The sequence below is a fragment of the Zea mays genome, chromosome 5 (assembly GCF_902167145.1).
Source record: "Zea mays cultivar B73 chromosome 5, Zm-B73-REFERENCE-NAM-5.0, whole genome shotgun sequence".
Lineage (NCBI taxonomy): Eukaryota > Viridiplantae > Streptophyta > Magnoliopsida > Poales > Poaceae > Zea > Zea mays.
In genome coordinates this window covers 14,313,212-14,332,980 of record NC_050100.1, presented here as the reverse complement: position 1 = coordinate 14,332,980, position 19,769 = coordinate 14,313,212, and the positions used below count along the sequence as shown (strand labels likewise).

Below are 19,769 nucleotides of genomic sequence, written 5' to 3'. Positions count from 1 at the left end.
TGGCGAAAGTAGGGATTGATTTCAGGAACAGGAACGGGAACTGGAGGAGAGAGGTCGCCACGACGAGCGCGGATCGAGAGAGATCTGCAGGAACGGGAAATGTCCGAACGAAACGATACGAGCAGACCAGGCGGTTCGAGGCCCGCCCGGTATTGTTTTGCACTTTTGGTCCGATATCAGCTTGGCTTCGTACCGTGTCCGTACCAGCCTGCTCCTCCGATAGGCATGTCGTGTCGAGCCTTGGAGGCTGTGTGTGGAAGGGCATCCGAGGCTGTCTATACCTCTGGCTGCACGCAACACGTACGCCAGCAGGAGTGGATGCAGAGACAGACTGCCGGCTGCGGCGGCGCGTCTCCTGTGTTTAATTTGCGCCCGCAGTGGTGAGTGGTGACCTGCATGTGCATAGTCCATGTCCATCCATGTATGATGATTAACGCTTGCTTGGTGCAGGGTTAATTTGCATCTTAGCAATTCCATTAACAAACTGCACCTCGGCCGCCACACGACACGACCCAAACTGGCCAAGGCAACGTAGCTGCGCGCGAACAGTGTACAAGGATGGAACAGCGGCAAGTAATGGGTACGAACTGGTAGATGAGTTGGAGAATGGACGAGCACGTACGTAGTAAACGCGGGCAGTGTGCCGTACCGTTACCGGCAGCTAGCACGGAAGCCCGCCAGAAGGTGCGCCGGCATGCATATCGCCGTGCTACCAGCCGCAGCTCGCAACTGTGGGAGCACATGCTGCTGCTGGAGCCTGGAAGTGATGATTAACCAATGATTATGCATATATATCCCGCCACCGGTGACGACAAAGCAGCCATGCGTGTACTATATATGCATTATTATCACGTGTTGTTGGCCCGGAGCTCCCATGCATTACTACGTATGTACTCCCTCCGGTACAGGTTTAGAAGTCGTTTAAGACCAGATTTAGTCTACCAAGGAGTCATTAATTGGAGTAATTTTTCCATTTTTACCCTCATATAGGGTGGCAAGTGGATTGAAATCAACAAAACTTCTTTAGCCGATTGGCTATTGCCAGCATCTGCTAAGTAGCAGGTCTCAGTATCGATTCTCCGTGGCTGCTTGTTTTTTTCATCGTTTCGGTCTTTTTACCGTGGGTTTTTCATTGTTTCGTTGGCGCGCGTCTGTTTTTCGCGAGTTCCTGTACGCGCGGTACCGCCTGTTGGCGCGCGATGGAGGAGAAAACGAAGAGCGCTGCAATTAATCGCTGCAATTAATTAGGGGTATCAAAGGAAAGAATAGGAAGAATCGCTTGGGCGCGTGTGCCACGACTTCTTTTGGTGTAGAACGCTTCGTGGCCAGAACGACCTGTAAACCTGTACTGGAGGGAGTACGTGTTGGCCTAGCTCGAATAAGGGGGCAAAAAAAAATCCCGCTGCGGATCACCTCTGTGCGTGCGTGCGTGCGTGCAGGCCCAGTACGGACGGACACACGTACGCGCGTCGTGTCGTGCCAAACCAGTGCGCGCTCAGGGACAGGGCCTGTTGATATGTAACAAAAAAAAAAGTGAAGACGAAATAATGGTGCCGTGCGGCGTACGTGTGCTGGGCCTGGGCGGGGATGGACGGACGGACGGACGGACGGGACGGCGAGCAGAGCGCACACCCACCCGGATGGAACGAACATGGAGGCGCGCGGTGTACCTGCGCCGTACGCGCGATCACCGCCGCCGCGAAATTAATGTGGGGCACATGGCTACACACACGGCTGCGCCGCGCCCGTGTTCTGTGACGACGCTGGAGCCGGAGCGTGCGCCCCGGCGGCTCCGCCCCCGGCCCGCAAGCCGCAACGGAAGAGAGTATGAGACGAGATGCCCGAGACGTGCCGGAAGGAACAGTGCTGCGCGAACAAGATGGATCAGCACAGACAGACAGGGGAGGATCCCCGAACAGTCCCGCGCGTACGTGCCCATGGCCTGACGCCAAATGAAAATGAAGGGCCCTCTTGTCCCCGTCTAACCGCCGCTTTGCATTTTCGCATCAGCGTGTGGGGGGGGGGCATGGCCCATGGGGGGTGGTGGCCTGGTGGGAGGGAGCTCGTTGTTATTACACATGCATGGGGCTGCACGAGAGGAACAGCGACCGTACATAATCCCTGTTTTCGGGTTATTGTTCGGAGTTTTGGCACTATCTGTGAAACTTCAGCATCTATGTTGTCCTGCAGGAGATGGTGATAATGTATGTATCTACTACTAGCTGCCTAGCACTCAGGGCGCGAAGCTACAGCTAATTACTACAACGACGAATTTACTACCCGTTTTCAGATTATCAATATCGCTGAAGGAAGTTTGGAACTTAATTAGATATAACTAATAAACAATCAGCATACATGCTTATAGTTACGCAAACATCCAGATCTTACAAAAAAAAAACATCGCAGAGCCGTTGCATTTCCCCTCCCATTCTCAAAACAGATACCACTTTTACTAATAACCACTTCGAGCATGCATTAGGCATTCAACGTTTACCGAGATTACCAAACGAAAGGGATATTAGGTTTATAGGGGCTAAATTTATGTCCCTTCGTTTTATTCTATTCTAGTCCCTAAAATGTTAAATATAAAAACTAAAATTCTATTATAGCTTTCATATTTGACAAAATATTGCATAAGTCGTAGCTAGATTAAAGCCACATCGAACAAACAAACGTAATTCAGCGGACTAGCAGTAATTCAGCAGCATGGAGGAAGGGGGTTGTACTGCCAACCATGAACTACCACTTTGACTCCGTAATTAATGAAGATCAACTTGCACATCAACGTGGGCACGCACTGCACACAGACATGAACGGGCATCCTATACAAGTATACAATAACGTGATGTTTGTCCTTTTTTAGAAGGACAACACAGCCCCCCCCCACCCCCACCCCATCTCTCTTCCTTAGGCCATGTTTGGTTTCTAGGGACTAATTTTTAGTCCCTACATTTTATTCCACTTTAGTTACAAAATTATCAAATATAGAAACTAAAACTCTATTTTATTTTCTATATTTGTCAATATATATACTAAAATGGAACAAAATGAAGGGACTAAACATTAGTCCCTAGAAACCAAACACCCTCTTAGTCGCTCCATTTGGAACTAGAGGAAGGCACCCCCACTTCTCTCAATGCACCACTGCTCACTGCTCAGATTCCAAATGTGGTGTGTGCTTTACTTCTTTCGGTGCTATTGTCACAAAATGGACAAGCCCCATCATCAGTTAACAAAGCCCATGTTGTTCTTTTATATGTCCATCTCTTCTGACTTTGGGGCCACAGCAGATCTGCCTGCTGTTTACCTGGGAAAATGGTTTGTTTGTTGCTTGCTTAGAGAACCAAGTGTCTCACTTTCTTTCTTTCTTTCTTACACCTAGCAGACACGCACTTTTGCAGCTTTGAACTTTCAGACAGCTGCTTTCAGCTTTCACATGCATCCTGGGTGTGTTTAGTCCAAGGCCTCAACTGCTGCTCTGTTTAACAAATGATAAACAAGCTTGTCCTTTTGCCACCAATATCATATTTGCAAACACATAAACAGCGTGGAACTCGATGCGGCAAAGAGTCCAAGGCTTCGTCGTTTGGGCAAAAAGAATTTCACATCAAGCAAGCCTCAGATTGTACACATCCTCCTCCTCTACTGTTTCTACTCTCTCTTTTTTTCCCCTTACTTCTGACGAACACAACACCACTCCTCCAGTCCAGTCCTCCCTCGATCAACAAGATGTTGCTGCTGCTGCCGCCAATCTACAATGCGAGGCGAGCATGTCGCACACGGTCTCCCTCCTGATGTCGTCGAAGATGAGGACCTCTATCCTGGCGCCGACCTCCCTGACCTCGGGCTCCGGCTCCCGCCACTGCCGCGTGGAACGCGACAGGTCCAGCTCCATCATCGCGGGGATCCTCGAGATGTCCCCCGCGATCTTCTCCCACGACGAGACCTGCTCCTCGATGGACCTGCCGGTTCGGACCGTCTCCTCCTCCTCGGCCTCGTCCACCTCCATCTCGCAGAACTTGTCCTGGAGGTCGTAGCTGAAGCATGGGGAGGTCGGAGTCGGACCGAGGAAAGACTCGGACGGAGGTGAGCTCCCGGTCCCGGAGGTGGATGGCTTCTCGTCGCCCCCTGTCGGAAGTAACAGCAGAGGAAACAAATTAGCAGTGTCTTTTTACATGCTTGCGTGGATTATTCAGTTCAGCTTCTGCCATTACTTGAGGAACATTTAGACAATAAAGTAAAAAAAACAGAGAGAATCTTGAAATGATAACTAGCTTGCAGGATCAATAGATAGAGTACCACACTGTGGTATACTACTATCTTGTAGTAGCTGACCAGGTGCGAAGTGGAAACTGAATTAATCAGAATGGCAGTAGATGCGTGAGTGAGAGGGAGCTTACAGTGCGAGTGCACCGGCGACTCGTCGTCGTCGTCGTCGGAGTGCAGCTCCAGGACGGAGACCGGGCTAAGCTGGCGCGACGAGTCGACGTCCATGTCGGCCTTCCAACCCATCTGCTCCTCCTCCCCATCATCCCCAGGCAAGACCATGGCGCGGGGGTCGCACTCGCCGCTGTCGCCGAGGGAGCGGCGCAGGCGGCGGAACTCGCGGGCGCCGCAGGCGCTGGCGCCGGAGAAGCACCCGCCACCGCCACAGAGGTCGTCCAGGCGCAGCACCCGGCGCATGCCCCTGCCGCACAGCACCTTGCTCAGCGCCAACCTCAGGCCGCTCGCGACGCCCGAGCCAGAGCCGCCGCCGGCGGCGGCGGCGGCCCTCCTCTTCTTGAACCCTTGGTTGCAGAGCCTGAACAGCCGCCGGCACGCGGCGGCGGGGCAGCAGCCCAGTCCTCCTCCTGCTACTCCTGCTCCCACCGCGCCACGCCCGCGCCGGGGCCGCCTTGCCCTGGCGGTCTCGACGAGGAACGGTTCCTGCTGCTCCTGCAGCAGCTCCGAGAGCCTCCTCGCGGCGGCCATGCGCGCGGGCACGCAGCAGCTCAGCGGGTGGTCAACAACAAAAAGGCACCAGCCACGGACGGGAACGGGACGATGCCGCTCGTCGCGAGGGGAACGAGGGTCATGGAAGCGGCGCAGCGACGGCTTGGCGGGGCGCTGGAGGAGAGGTGGGGGTCACAGGCCTCGGGGGCGGCGCGGTTTCTTGTGCGCATGTGACGAAAGGCAGTGGGAGGAGTAGGGGAGGGACAGGGAAATGTATTCTTCTCATATCCTGGGGTGGTTCGAGCTCGGGGTCGGGGGTCCCCGCGGTGGTTGTTGCCTTGTTGGGTAGTGGGACTAGACGTGGGTCGGGAGGGGAGTGAGTGAGGAGTGGCCGAGTGGGACTGTAGGACAGTGCCCGTGGCGACAGCGACGCCGTGCGGAGGGAGAACCGGAGCCGGAGGAGAGGAGCCCAGGAGAACGGCCCCCGGCCTCCTCCTGCTGCTGCTCTCGGAGTCTCGGGTCGTCTGCAGAATGCAGCGACAGGCAGATTGATCTGATGCGTCGCAGTAGTTCGCCATTGTGGCATCCCTTTCACAGCAGGGAGAGAATTGCGCGGTTTTCACCGCCCGTCTGGCTTGCTAAACTGGCAACCGAATGAAAAAACAACAAACAAACACTTCTGCGTTTACATTTTTTACTAAAACCTGTACGGGGTCAAAACTATTCCTTTCACTGTTGCTAGCGACGCCAAAGCCCAAAAGTATCGGCGAAATCTTTGGTCGACGTCAGGTTAGAAAAAAACACAAAAGAAGGGTCCCCAAGAACCTATTGCACCGTGGAGGGCTTTAGACAGTAGACACAGCTAAGTTAGAACTTGTGTGGTGTTGACGCCTTTCCGGAGCGTCAAACACTCAACAAGAATCGTGGCGGTGCCCTCTGCACAGGGGCGGACAGTCCGCGCGCAGGGCCGGATGGTCCGCGGCCTGGTGCGAGGCGCGGTGGTACTCTCTGCGCAGGGGCGGACTGTCCGCGGCCTGGGGCCAGACGGTCCGCGGCTAGGGCTTCTCTGCCTGACGGCCGGACGGTCCGCGCCCTGGGGGCCGGACGGTCCGCGCGTACGCAGAGGCGGCGGGAGTCGCCGACGGCGTCTGGATCTCGCTCCCGGGAGGGACCCCGTCGGGGAGGAGAGATCCTAGGTGGTGTCTAGGCTCGGGCCGGCCGACTTAGACTCCTCTAATCGACGTAGAGCCGAAGAGAGACGAAGAATTTGGGGATTGGATAGCTAAACCTAAACTAGACTAGAACTACTCCTAGGATAAAATGTAAATTGTATTGATTGAAGGTTCGATTGTTTATCCCAAATCGGCCCTAGACCTCTCTTTTTATAGAGGAGGGGGGCTGGACCCTTTACACGACTGGATTCCGAGCTAATTCCGCAAATCTAGCCAACAAACATAGCACAAAACTCGGAACCCTAAACTGCTCTGCGCATGCGCGGACCGTCCGGCCCATAGGCGCGGACTGTCCGAACCGCGGACCGTCCGGCCTCAGGGCCGGACCGTCCGCCCGCTCAAAATGGAGCTCAACATATGCCCTCCTGCCTTTTGGTGGAGCTGAGCAAACCAAAAGCAACTAACTCGATGTGATTACATCGGTTCTCTTAGGCATCTTGCCACATACTAGGATGATACTGTTTGAGGAAACGCTCATTCAAAGCCTTAGGCAAGTCCTTGCCTTGTAATGTTTGTAGCAAATAGGCGTTACCAGACATCACCTGTTTTACTTTATAAGGACCTTCCCAGCTTGGTGACCATTTTCCGAACTTCCGGTCTTTATTCCTTAGAGACAGAATGGTCTTCCACACCAGGTCCCCTACTTGAAATGATTTTGCTTTGACCTTCTTGTTGTAGGCCCTGGCTACCATGATCTTGTCCTTTTCTATTGCTCCCAAAGCTATCATCCTCTTGTCGGTCACCTCATCAATATTATCAATCATTGAATCATAATAATCAGTAGCAGTTAGATCATTTTGTCTGGCGAACCTGACAGCGTTCAAACTTATTTCCACAGGCAACACTGCTTCCTGCCCATAGACAAGCTCAAAAGGAGATACTTTAGTAGCCCTATGTTTAGATATCCTATGAGCCCATAAAACTTCAGACAAAATCTTATGCCAATGTTTAGGATTATCAGATATTTTCTTTTTTATCAAATTAATCAATGTCCTATTGCTAGATTCGGCCTGACCATTGGCCTGAGCATAATATGGAGATAAATTAAGCAGCTTAATTTTGTATAATTCAGCAAATTCACGTACCTCCTTTGACATAAAAGAAGTACCTTGATCTGTAGTTAAGGTCTGGGGAATGCCAAATCTATGAATAATATGCTCAGTTATAAACTCGATTACCTCCTTGTGTGTCATGTTCTTTAGAGCAATGACTTCAGTCCATTTGGTGAAGTAGTCAGTGGCAACTAACACAAACCGATGCCCCTTTGATGATGAAGGATGAATTTCTCCAATAAAGTATAATCCCCATCCTCTGAACGGCCAAGGCTTGATGATAGTATGTAATTCGGCTGCAGGGACCAACTGTAGGTCGCCGAATTTTTGACACACTTGGCAACCCTTGTAGTACTTGAAACAATCAGCTATCATACTAGGCCAATAAAAACCGGACCTTCGCAACAACCACTTCATCTTTGGAGCTGATTGATGAGTACCACAAATCCCTTTATGTACTTCGGCCATGGCTAATATAGCATCATTTGTGCCCAAGCACTTAAGCAGGATGTCATTGACTGTTCGGCGGTAAAGTTCGTCACTCATCAAAACATACTTGAAAGCTGTTCGCCGAATGTTCTTATTGTTAGAAATATGCCCTAGAGATAATCATAGAGATGAGCATATTTCTTTGTATCCATGATATATATATTGCTTAATTGAATATCCATGGAAGGCACCTTGTATTGATTAGCAATTATGTGAATTGTTTGTGAGATTCTTTACTTATATGGTTATTCTAAATGATGTCCTAGTTAGAGTCGATGACTAGCACATGTATTAGTTGATGACTACATTTCACAAGTCATGAACATGGAGATGTTAAACTAATAATGTGGGCGCATGTATGACATGAGGCTGGACCGACCCAACGTAAGATATTGTAATACAGTTCTCTTTTTGCAACATGAATACTGTATCCTTAGACCCAAGATTGTCGCATGTTCTCAAGATGTGAATTGACTTACTTAGGGACTATCAAACGTTATTCCATAACTGGGTAGTTATAAAGGTAGTTTTGGGTTTGTCAGGAAGCATGCTGTGAGGCATGGTCAGTCAAGATGGAATTTGTCCCTCTCTTTGTGAGAGAGATATCTCTGGGCCCCTCGAGTGATTGGATCAAGAAATGCATGGCCGTGCTAGGGTTAAGAGTTAACCATTGAAAGGATTCCAATTCACAGTATCGAGAAAGAGAGGTCAGCTTAGAGCCAGACCAAATATCGTGAGACAAAGGGAACAACATGTACGTAATGTTGCAATGGTTCGTCTGATATGATCTTTACGTGCGCATAGGAGTTGACATGTCTTGCTAGAGGCCGCTGTCAATTATTGGGCCAAGTAAGAGTACTCGGGCTATGTCTATTTGTACGTGAACCTATAGGGTCACACACTTAAGGGGAAGGAAGCCTAACTCGGATTAGATCCGAAATTAGACTGGGCTTTAGGGTTAATGATGGGCCTCGGTGTCAGAAGCCCACCATAACGCCTATATAATGAGGGGCGGGGGCGCGGTTAGGCTTAACCTAATTTGCCACGAGCAAACGAGCAGCCGCCGCTCACCTCTCGCCCTCGCCAAGCCGCCGTCGCGAACCTAGCAGTTCGATACGCGGCGCTTCCTCCCTGTACGTGTGGATACCTCGGAGGTGCTGCATCTAGAGCACTAGGACGAACCGTGCGAGGACGTGAAGGACGCCGACGACTGCACGGCACTGCTCGACGCGTTCGTCTACATCGAGACGTCTTCCGCTGCTCTGCGCGTCTAGTGGTAATTCCATGACCTATAACCGCAGTAGTTCTTGGTATTATGGGGTTGAAATTTTGTTTTGCGCTAGCGTAGCCTCCCCGTAATCCTACACTTATCTATTTTGATATTGGGATTTCGTAAATAATTAAGTATAGGTGAAAGTCGCCTAGAGGGGGGGTGAATAGGGCGAAATTGAAATTCTCAAAAATGATCACAACTACAAGCCGGGTTAGCGTTAGAAATATAATAGACTCCACGAGAGAGGGTGCAAAACAAATCGCAAGCGAATAATCAAGTGAGACACGCGGATTTGTTTTACCGAGGTTCGGTTCTCTCAAACCTACTCCCCGTTGAGGAGGCCACAAAGGCCGGGTCTCTTTCAACCCTTACCCTCTCTCAAACGGTCCCTCGGACCGAGTGAGCTTTCTTTTCTCAATCACTTGGAACACAAAGTTCCTACAAGGACCACCACAAGATTGGTGTCTCTTGCCTCAATTACAAGTGAGTTTTGATCGCAAGAAAGATTGAAAAAAAGCACGATTGCAAAAGCCAAGCGACAAATAACACACGGATCACTTTCTCTCTCAAGTCACTAATCACTAAAGATCTCTTTTCTCAATTGTGAGACTTGGAGAGATGGAGGCTTTAAATGTGTCTTGGAATGGATTGCTAGCTCTTGTATTGAATGCTGAAGGTTGGAATGCTTGGATGTTTTGAATGGAGGTGGTTGGAGTTGTATTTATAGCCACCAACCACTTCCTAGCCGTTACCCCATTCTGCTGAGCGCGGACGGTCCGCCCGCCAGGTCCGGACGGTCCGCCCCTGTAGATCAACGGCTGAAAAGGCAACGGTCAGCAGTAACGGCTATATCAACGGCTATATTGCATTTAATGCGTCGTCAGATGTCAGATAAAGTTAGGCGCGGACGGTCCGGTCGTGCACCCCGGACGGTTCGCGCGGACGCTATAATTCATTTTTCCGAACCCGTCACCTTCGGGTTTTTCGGTTCCTCACCTACCGGACGGTCCGCGCCTGAGGCCGGACGGTCCGCGCGAGGTCCCAGACGGTCCGCTCTTTTCCTTCGGACGGTCCATAGTGCAGACTTAGATTTTTGCATTGGTCCTATCTGAGGGTCATCCTGGTGGTGCGGACGGTCCGCCGCAAGGGCCCGGACGGTCCGCGCTTGGCCTGTTTTTCCAAAAAGCTTCTCCTGTCCGGAATAATCTACGGTATTCTGGACAGTCGATTTAGTATATTTGTAGATGAACCTTTGGCACCTGTAGAACATATATTCTAGAGCAAACTAGTTAGTCCAATAATTTGTGTTGGGTAATTCAACCACCAAAATTATATAAGAACTAGGTGTAAGCCTAATTCCCTTTCAATCTCCCCCTTTTTGGTGATTGATGCCAACACAAACCAAAGCAAATATAGAAGTGCATAATTGAACTAGTTTGCGTAATGTAAGTGCAAAGGTTGCTTGGAATTGAGCCAATATAAATACTTACAAGATATGCATGGATTGTTTCTTTCATTCTTAATATTTTGGACCACGCTTGCACCACACGTTTTGTTTTGCAAATTCTTTTGTAAATTCTTTTCAAAGTCCTTTTGCATGATAGTCAAAGGTAAATGAATAAGATTTTGAGAAGCATTTTCAAGATTTGAAATTTTCTCCCTTTGTTTCAAATGCTTTTCCTTTGACTTAAACAAAACTCCCCCTCAAATAAATTCTCCTCTTAGTGTTCAAGAGGGTTTTAAGACAACAATTTTGAGAATGCTACTTGCTCCCCCTTCAGAACATAAAGATATACCAATTTGAAATTTACCAATTGAACATCATTAATTTTTAAAATTAGGGTGGGCGGTGCGGTCCTTTTGCTTTGGGCCAATACTTTCTCCCCCTTTGGCATGAATCGCCAAAAACGGATACTTGGAATGAAATATAGGCCCTTTCTAGGTACTTTCTCCCCTTTGGCAAGGAAAACATATAAGAGAAGATTATACCAAAGATGGAGAGTGATGCGGAGCGACGGCGAAGGATGAGTAGTAGAGTGGAGTGGAAGCCTTTGTCTTCGCTGAAGACTCCAATTCCTTTCAATATACCTATGACTTGATTTGAAATATACTTGAAAACACATTAGTCATAGCATAAAAAAGACATGATCAAAGGTATATTTATAAGCTATGTGTGCAAATTAGCAAAAGAAATTCCTAGAATCAAGAATATTGAGCTCATGCCTAAGTTTGGTAAAAGTTTGTTCATCAAGTGGCTTGGTAAAGATATCGGCTAATTGATCTTTAGTGTTAATGTATGAAATCTCGATATCCCCCTTTTGTTGGTGATCCCTAAGAAAATGATACCGAATGGCTATGTGTTTAGTGCGGCTATGCTCAACGGGATTATCCGCCATGCGGATTGCACTCTCATTATCACATAGAAGGGGAACTTTGGTTAGTTTGTAACCGTAGTCCCGCAGGGTTTGCCTCATCCAAAGCAATTGCGCGCAACAGTGGCCTGCGGCAATATACTCGGCTTCGGCGGTAGAAAGAGCGACCGAATTTTGCTTCTTTGAAGCCCAAGACACCAAGGATCTTCCCAAGAACTGGCAAGTCCCTGATGTGCTCTCCCTATTAATCTTACACCCTGCCCAATCGGCATCCGAATAACCAATCAAATCAAATGTGGATCCCCGAGGGTACCAAAGCCCAAACTTAGGTGTATAAGCCAAATATCTCAAGATTCGTTTTACGGCCGTAAGGTGTGATTCCTTAGGGTCGGCTTGGAATCTTGCACACATGCAAACGGAAAGCATAATGTCCGGTCGAGATGCACATAAATAAAGCAATGAACCAATCATCGACCGGTATACCTTTTGATCCACGGACTTACCTCCCGTGTCGAGGTCGAGATGCCCATTGGTTCCCATGGGTGTCTTGATGGGCTTGGCATCCTTCATTCCAAACTTGGTTAGAATGTATTGAGTGTACTTCGTTTGGCTAATGAAGGTGCCCTCTTGGAGTTGCTTGACTTGGAATCCTAGAAAATACTTCAACTCCCCCATCATAGACATCTCGAATTTCTGTGTCATGATCCTACTAAATTCTTCACATGTAGATTCGTTAGTAGACCCAAATATAATATCATCAACATAAATTTGGCATACAAACAAATCATTGTCGAGAGTTTTAGTGAATAAAGTAGGATCGGCCTTGCCGACTTTGAAGCCATTTGCAATAAGGAAATCTCTAAGGCATTCATACCATGCTCTTGGGGCTTGCTTGAGCCCATAAAGCGCCTTAGAGAGCCTATAGACATGGTTAGGATACTCACTGTCTTCAAAGCCCGGAGGTTGCTCAACATAGACCTCCTCCTTGATTGGTCCGTTGAGGAAGGCACTCTTCACGTCCATTTGATAAAGCTTGAATCCATGGTAAGTAGCATAGGCCAATAATATACGAATTGACTCAAGCCTAGCTACGAGTGCATAGGTTTCACCGAAATCCAAACCTTCGACTTGGGAGTATCCCTTGGCCACAAGTCGAGCTTTGTTCCTAGTCACCACACCATGCTCGTCTTGCTTGTTGCGGAAGACCCACTTGGTTCCTACAACATTTTGATTAGGACGTGGAACTAAATGCCATACCTCGTTCCTAGTGAAGTTATTGAGCTCCTCTTGCATCGCCATCACCCAATCCGAATCTTGTAGTGCTTCCTCTACCCTGTGTGGCTCAATAGAGGAAACAAAAGAGTAATGCTCACAAAAGTGTGCAACACGAGATCGAGTGGTTACCCCCTTATGAATGTCGCCGAGGATGGTGTCGACGGGGTGATCTCGTTGGATTGCTTGGTGGACTCTTGGGTGTGGCGGCCTTGGTTGTTCATCCTCCTTATCTTGATCATTCGCATCTCCCCCTTGATCATTGTCGTCATCTTGAGGTGGCTCATGTCTTTGATCTTCTCCTTCATCAACTTGAGCCTCGTCCTCAATTTGAGTTGGTGGAGATGCTTGCGTGGAGGAGGATGGTTGATCTTGTGTATTTGGAGGCTCTTCGGATTCCTTAGGACACACATCCCCAATGGACATGTTCCTTAGCGCGATGCACGGAGCCTGTTCTTCACCTATCTCATCAAGATCAACTTGCTCTACTTGAGAGCCGTTAGTTTCATCAAACACAACGTCACAAGAAACTTCAACAAGTCCCGAGGATTTGTTAAAGACTCTATATGCCCTTGTGTTTGAATCATATCCTAGTAAAAAGCCTTCTACAGTTTTAGGAGCAAATTTAGATTTTCTACCTCTTTTAACAAGAATAAAGCATTTGCTACCAAAAACTCTAAAATATGAAATATTGGGCTTTTTACCGGTTAGGAGTTCATAGGATGTCTTCTTGAGGATTCGGTGTAGATATAACCGGTTGATGGCGTAGCAAGCGGTGTTGACCGCCTCGGCCCAAAACCGATCCGGTGTCTTGTACTCATCAAGCATGGTTCTTGCCATGTCCAATAGAGTTCGATTCTTCCTCTCCACTACACCATTTTGTTGTGGAGTGTAGGGAGAAGAGAACTCATGCTTGATGCCCTCCTCCTCAAGGAAGCCTTCGATTTGAGAGTTCTTGAACTCCGTCCCGTTGTCGCTTCTAATTTTCTTGATCCTTAAGCCGAACTCATTTTGAGCCCGTCTCAAGAATCCCTTTAAGGTCTCTTGGGTATGGGATTTTTCCTGCAAAAAGAACACCCAAGTGAAGCGAGAATAATCATCCACAACAACTAGACAGTACTTACTCCCGCCGATGCTTATGTAAGCGATCGGGCCGAATAGGTCCATGTGTAGGAGCTCCAGTGGCATGTCACTAGTCATGATGTTCTTGTGTGGATGATGAGTGCCAACCTGCTTCCCGGCTTGACATGCGCTACAAATCCTGTCTTTCTCAAAATGAACATCTGTTAGTCCTAAAATGTGTTCTCCCTTTAGAAGCTTATGAAGATTCTTCATTCCAACATGGGCTAGTCGGCGGTGCCAGAGCCAACCCAAGTTAGTCTTAGCAATTAAGCAAGTGTCGAGTTCAGCTCTATCAAAATCTACCAAGTATAGCTGACCCTCTAACACTCCCTTAAATGCTATTGAATCATCACTTCTTCTAAAGACAGTGACACCTACATCAGTAAATAGACAGTTGTAGCCCATTTGACAAAGTTGCGAAACGGAAAGCAAATTGTAATCTAAAGAGTCTACAAGGAAAACATTGGAAATAGTATGGTCAGGTGATATAGCAATTTTACCCAATCCTTTGACCAGACCTTGATTTCCATCCCCGAATGTGATAGTTCGTTGGGAATCTTGGTTTTTCTCATATGAGGAAAACATCCTTTTCTCCCCTGTCATGTGGTTTGTGCACCCGCTGTCGAGTATCCAACTTGATCCCCCAGATGCATAAACCTACAAAACAATTTTAGTTCTTGACTTTAGGTACCCAAACGGTTTTGGGTCCTTTGACATTAGAAACAAGAACTTTGGGTACCCAAACACAGGTCTTGGAGCCCTTGTGTTTGCCCCCAACAAACTTGGCAACTACCTTGCCGGATTTGTTAGTTAAAACATAAGATGCATCAAAAGTCTTAAATGAAATGCCATGATCATTTGATGCACTAGGAGTTTTCTTTCTAGGCAACTTAGCACGGGTTGGTTGCCTAGAGCTAGATGTCTCACCCTTATACATAAAAGCATGGTTAGGGCCAGAGTGAGACTTCCTAGAATGAATTTTCTTAATTTTGCTCTCGGGATAACCGGCAGGGTACAAAATGTAACCCTCGTTATCCTGAGGCATGGGAGCCTTGCCCTTAACAAAGTTAGACAAGTTCTTAGGGGGAGCATTAAGTTTGATATTGTCTCCCCTTTGGAAGCCAATGCCATCCTTAATGCAGGGCGTCTCCCATTATAGAGCATACTTCTAGCAAATTTAAACTTTTCATTTTCTAAGTTATGCTCGGCAATTTTAGCATCTAATAATGCTATATGATCATTTTGTTGTTTAATTAAAGACATGTGATCATGAATAGCATTGATATCAACATCTATACATCTAGTACAAATAGAAGTGTGCTCAACGGTAGATGTAGAGGGTTTGCAAGATTTTAGTTCTACAACCTTAGCATGTAACATATCATTCTTAGTTCTAAGGTCGGAAATTGTAACATTGCAAACATCTAATTCTTTAGCCTTAGCAAACAATTTCTCATTCTCATCTCTAAGGCTAGCAAGAGAAGCATTCAACTCATCAATCCTAGCAAGCAAATCAAAATTATCATTTCTAGGATAGGAAGTTGAATCAATACAAACATGAGAATCAACCTTAGCAATTAATTTAGCATTTTCACTTCTAAGGTTGGCAATAGTGTCATGGCATGTGCTTAGCTCACTAGATAATTTGTCACATTTTTCTACCTCTAGAGCATAAGCATTTTTAACCTTAACATGCTTTTTGTTTTCCTTAATAAGGAAGTCCTATTGAGAGTCCAAGAGATCATCCTTCTCATGAATAGCACTAATCAATTCATTTAATTTTTCCTTTTGTTGCATGTTAAGATCGGCAAAAAGGGTACGCAAATTATTCTCCTCATCACTAGCATTATCATCACTAGAGGTTTCATATTTAGTGGAGGATTTAGATTTAACCTTCTTCCTTTTGTCGTCCTTTGCCATGAGGCACTTGTGGCCGACGTTGGGGAAGAGGAGTCCCTTGGTGACGGCGATGTTGGCGGCGTCCTCGTCGGAAGAGGACTCGGTGGAGCTCTCGTCGGAGTCCCACTCCCGGCAAACATGGGCATCGCCGCCCTTCTTCTTGTAGTACTTCTTCTTTTCTCTCATCTTTCCCTTCTTGTCGTCGCCCCTGTCACTGTCACTAGATATAGGACATTTTGCAATGAAATGACCGGGCTTACCACATTTGTAGCACACTTTCTTGGAGCGGGGTTTGTAGTCCTTCCCCCTTCGTTGCTTGAGGATTTGACGAAAGCTTTTGATGATTAAAGCCATCTCCTCATTGTCGAGCTTGGAGGCGTCAATTGGTTGTCTACTTGGTGTAGACTCCTCCTTCTTCTCCTCCGTCGCCTTAAAAGCCACCGGTTGTGCTTCGGACGTGGAGGGTTCGTCAAGCTCGTTGATCTTCTTTGATCCTTTAATCATGCATTCAAAGCTCACAAAATTCCCGATTACTTCCTCGGGAGTCATTAGTGTGTATCTAGGATTACCACTAATTAATTGAACTTGAGTAGGGTTAAGGAAAATAAGTGATCTCAAAATAACCTTAACCACCTCGTGGTCATCCCATTTCTTGCTCCCAAGGTTGCGCACTTGGTTCACCAAGGTTTTGAGCCGGTTGTACATATCTTGTGGCTCCTCCCCTTGGCGAAGATGGAAGCGACCGAGCTCCCCCTCGATCGTTTCCCGCTTGGTGATCTTGGTGAGTTCATCACCCTCGTGCGCGGTCTTGAGTAGGTCCCAAATCTCCTTTGCATTCTTCAACCCTTGCACCTTGTTGTATTCCTCCTTGCTTAGAGAGGCTAGGAGTATGGTTGTAGCTTGAGAGTTGAAGTGCTCGATTTGGGCCACTTCGTCCATATCATAGTCTTCATCCCCTACGAATGGTACCTGTGCTCCAAACTCAACAACATTCCATATACTTTTGTGGAGTGAGGTTAGATGAAATTTCATTAAATCACTCCACCTAGCATAATCTTCGCCATCAAAGGTTGGCGGTTTGCCTAATGGAACGGAAAGTAATGGAGTAGGTCTAGATGTACGAGGATAGTGTAAGGGGATCTTACTAAACTTCTTGCGTTCTTGGCGCTTAGAAGTTACGGACGGCGCATCGGAGTCGGAGGTCGATGTTGATGAAGTGTCGGTCTCGTAGTAGACCACTTTCCTCATCCTCTTGTGCTTGTCGCCTTTCCGATGCGACTTGTGAGAAGAAGATTTTTCCTTCTTCTCTTTGTGGTGAGAAGAGGAAGATCTTTTCTCCTTCCGTTTGGAGGAGTCTTTCTTCTTCTCCTTCCTCTTGGTGCGGGACTCTTCCGATGAAGTGCTCCCATGGCTCGTAGTGGGCTTGTCGCCGGTCTCCATCTCCCTCTTGGTGTGATCTCCCGACATCACTTCGAGCGGTTAGGCTCTAATGAAGCACCGGGCTCCGATACCAATTGAAAGTCGCCTAGAGGGGGGGTGAATAGGGCGAAACTGAAATTCTCAAAAATGATCACAACTACAAGCCGGGTTAGCGTTAGAAATATAATAGACTCCATGAGAGAGGGTGCAAAACAAATCGCAAGCGAATAATCAAGTGAGACACGCGGATTTGTTTTACCGAGGTTCGGTTCTCTCAAACCTACTCCCCGTTGAGGAGGCCACAAAGGCCGGGTCTCTTTCAACCCTTACCCTCTCTCAAACGGTCCCTCGGACCGAGTGAGCTTTCTTTTCTCAATCACTTGGAACACAAAGTTCCTACAAGGACCACCACAAGATTGGTGTCTCTTGCCTCAATTACAAGTGAGTTTTGATCGCAAGAAAGATTGAAAGAAAGCACGATTGCAAAAGCCAAGCGACAAGAGCGACAAATAACACACGGATCACTTTCTCTCTCAAGTCACTAATCACTAAAGATCTCTTTTCTCAATTGTGAAACTTGGAGAGATGGAGGCTTTGAATGTGTCTTGGAATGGATTGCTAGCTCTTGTATTGAATGCTGAAGGTTGGAATGCTTGGATGTTTTGAATGGAGGTGGTTGGGGTTGTATTTATAGCCACCAACCACTTCCTAGCCGTTACTCCATTCTGCTGAGCGCGGACGGTCCGCCCGCCAGGTCCGGACGGTCCGCCCCTGTAGATCAACGGCTGAAAAGGCAACGGTCAGCAGTAACGGCTATATCAACGGCTATATTGCATTTAATGCGTCGTCAGATGTCAGATAAAGTCAGGCGCGGACGGTCCGGTCGTGCACCCCGGACGGTCCGCGCGGACGCTATAATTCATTTTTCCGAACCCGTCACCTTCGGGTTTTTCGGTTCCTCACCTACCGGACGGTCCGCGCCTGAGGCCGGACGGTCCGCGCGAGGTCCCAGACGGTCCGCTCTTTTCCTTCGGACGGTCCATAGTGCAGACTTAGATTTTTGCATTGGTCCTATCCGAGGGTCATCCTGGTGGTGCGGATGGTCCGCCGCAAGGGCCCGGACAGTCCGCGCTTGGCCTGTTTTTTCCAAAAAGCTTCTCCTGTCCGGAATAATCTACGGTATTCCGGACAGTCGATTTAGTATATTTGTAGATGAACCTTTGGCACCTGTAGAACATATATTCTAGAGCAAACTAGTTAGTCCAATAATTTGTGTTGGGTAATTCAACCACCAAAATTATATAAGAACTAGGTGTAAGCCTAATTCCCTTTCAATAGGTGTCCTCCAATCTCTTGCATCGACTTCATTGTCAGCCGAATCGATGAAGAGAACATTTCTGGTAACCCCGGACGGTCCGGCGCCATCACGCGGACGGTCCGCGACCTGGGAATTTGGCTCTGCACTGGTTATCAGATTTTCAGTTTTGTGAAACTTCCCTCTCTTTATCCGATAACCTGATGCATCTTGTGCCAAATCGTTAGCTCTATGATTCTCAACTCTAGAGATATGCCGAATACTGAATTCGTCAAAAGAATGAATTATGCTCCAACATTTCTCAAGGTAACTATTTAGAGCACCATCAAAACATTGATATTCTTCTAACACTTGTTGGACAACCAGCTGAGAATCACCAAATACCTTCACATGTTTTACTCCCATACCATTTAAAAGTTCTAAGCCGAATAGGAGGGCCTCATATTCAGCTTGATTATTAGTGCAATAAGTTTTCAATCGGCTAGAGAAGTCAAAGGAGACATTACTTGGTGAAACAAGCACAATGCCAATTCCTTGCCCTTCATTGCAAACCGATCCATCAAAATATAAAGTCCAAGGAGTAATAGTGAGGTATGACATGTCTAGTTCATGAATATCATTAACCCGATGTTCTACAATGAAATCCGCTATGACTTGGCCTTTCATAGATTTCAATGGTTCATAGGCCAAGTCATATTCTATGAGTGCATAAGCCCACTTACCAATTCTACCACTCATAATTGGGTTATGCAACATGTATTTGATCACATCGGCTTGACCAGAAACAGTGCAATGACTAGACAGTAAATAACATCTACATTTGGTGCATGCAAAAAACAAGCATAAGCATAACTTTTCAATAAAAGTGTACCTTGTTTCAGCATCGACCAACCTTCGGCTTAGATATGTCACCACATGCTCCTTCCCCTCAGTTTCTTGTGTCAGAACAGCCCCAATGACCTTATCCTCAGCTGCAATGTATAATCGGAATGGTACTCCTGCTCGTGGTGCTTTTAATACGGGAGCCGAAGATAAGTATTTTTTGATGAGATCAAATGCTGCTTGCTGTTCTGTCCCCCAAGCGAATTCGGCATCATTCTTAAGTCGAAGAATAGGGGTAAACGCATCAATCTTCCCGGCTAGGTTAGAAATAAACCTTCGTAAATAATTCACCTTGCCGAGAAACCTTTGTACCTCGACCTTACAGGTCGGAGGTCCCACATTCCGAATAGACTTGATTCGGTCAGGGTCTATCTCTATACCATGTTCATGTATGACAAATCCTAAAAACTTACCAGCCGACACTCCAAAGGCACATTTTCGTGGGTTCATTTTCAAACCATACTGACACATTTTATCAAAGGCTTTGCGCAAATCAACTATATGAGAACT

At 47.4% G+C, this 19,769-nt stretch overlaps 1 protein-coding gene across 1 annotated transcript; it reads right to left on the bottom strand.

The window, feature by feature from the left end:
• Window positions 1-3,491: 3,491 nt before the first annotated feature.
• LOC100274049 (uncharacterized) lies at window positions 3,492-5,443 on the bottom strand. Its single transcript, NM_001148429.1, has 2 exons — window positions 4,401-5,443; window positions 3,492-4,128 (listed from the first exon to the last, which is right to left on the bottom strand). Exons 1-2 carry the CDS (start codon window positions 4,969-4,971, stop codon window positions 3,722-3,724), a joined length of 978 nt encoding a protein of 325 aa, NP_001141901.1. The 5' UTR covers window positions 4,972-5,443; the 3' UTR covers window positions 3,492-3,721.
• Window positions 5,444-19,769: the final 14,326 nt, after the last annotated feature.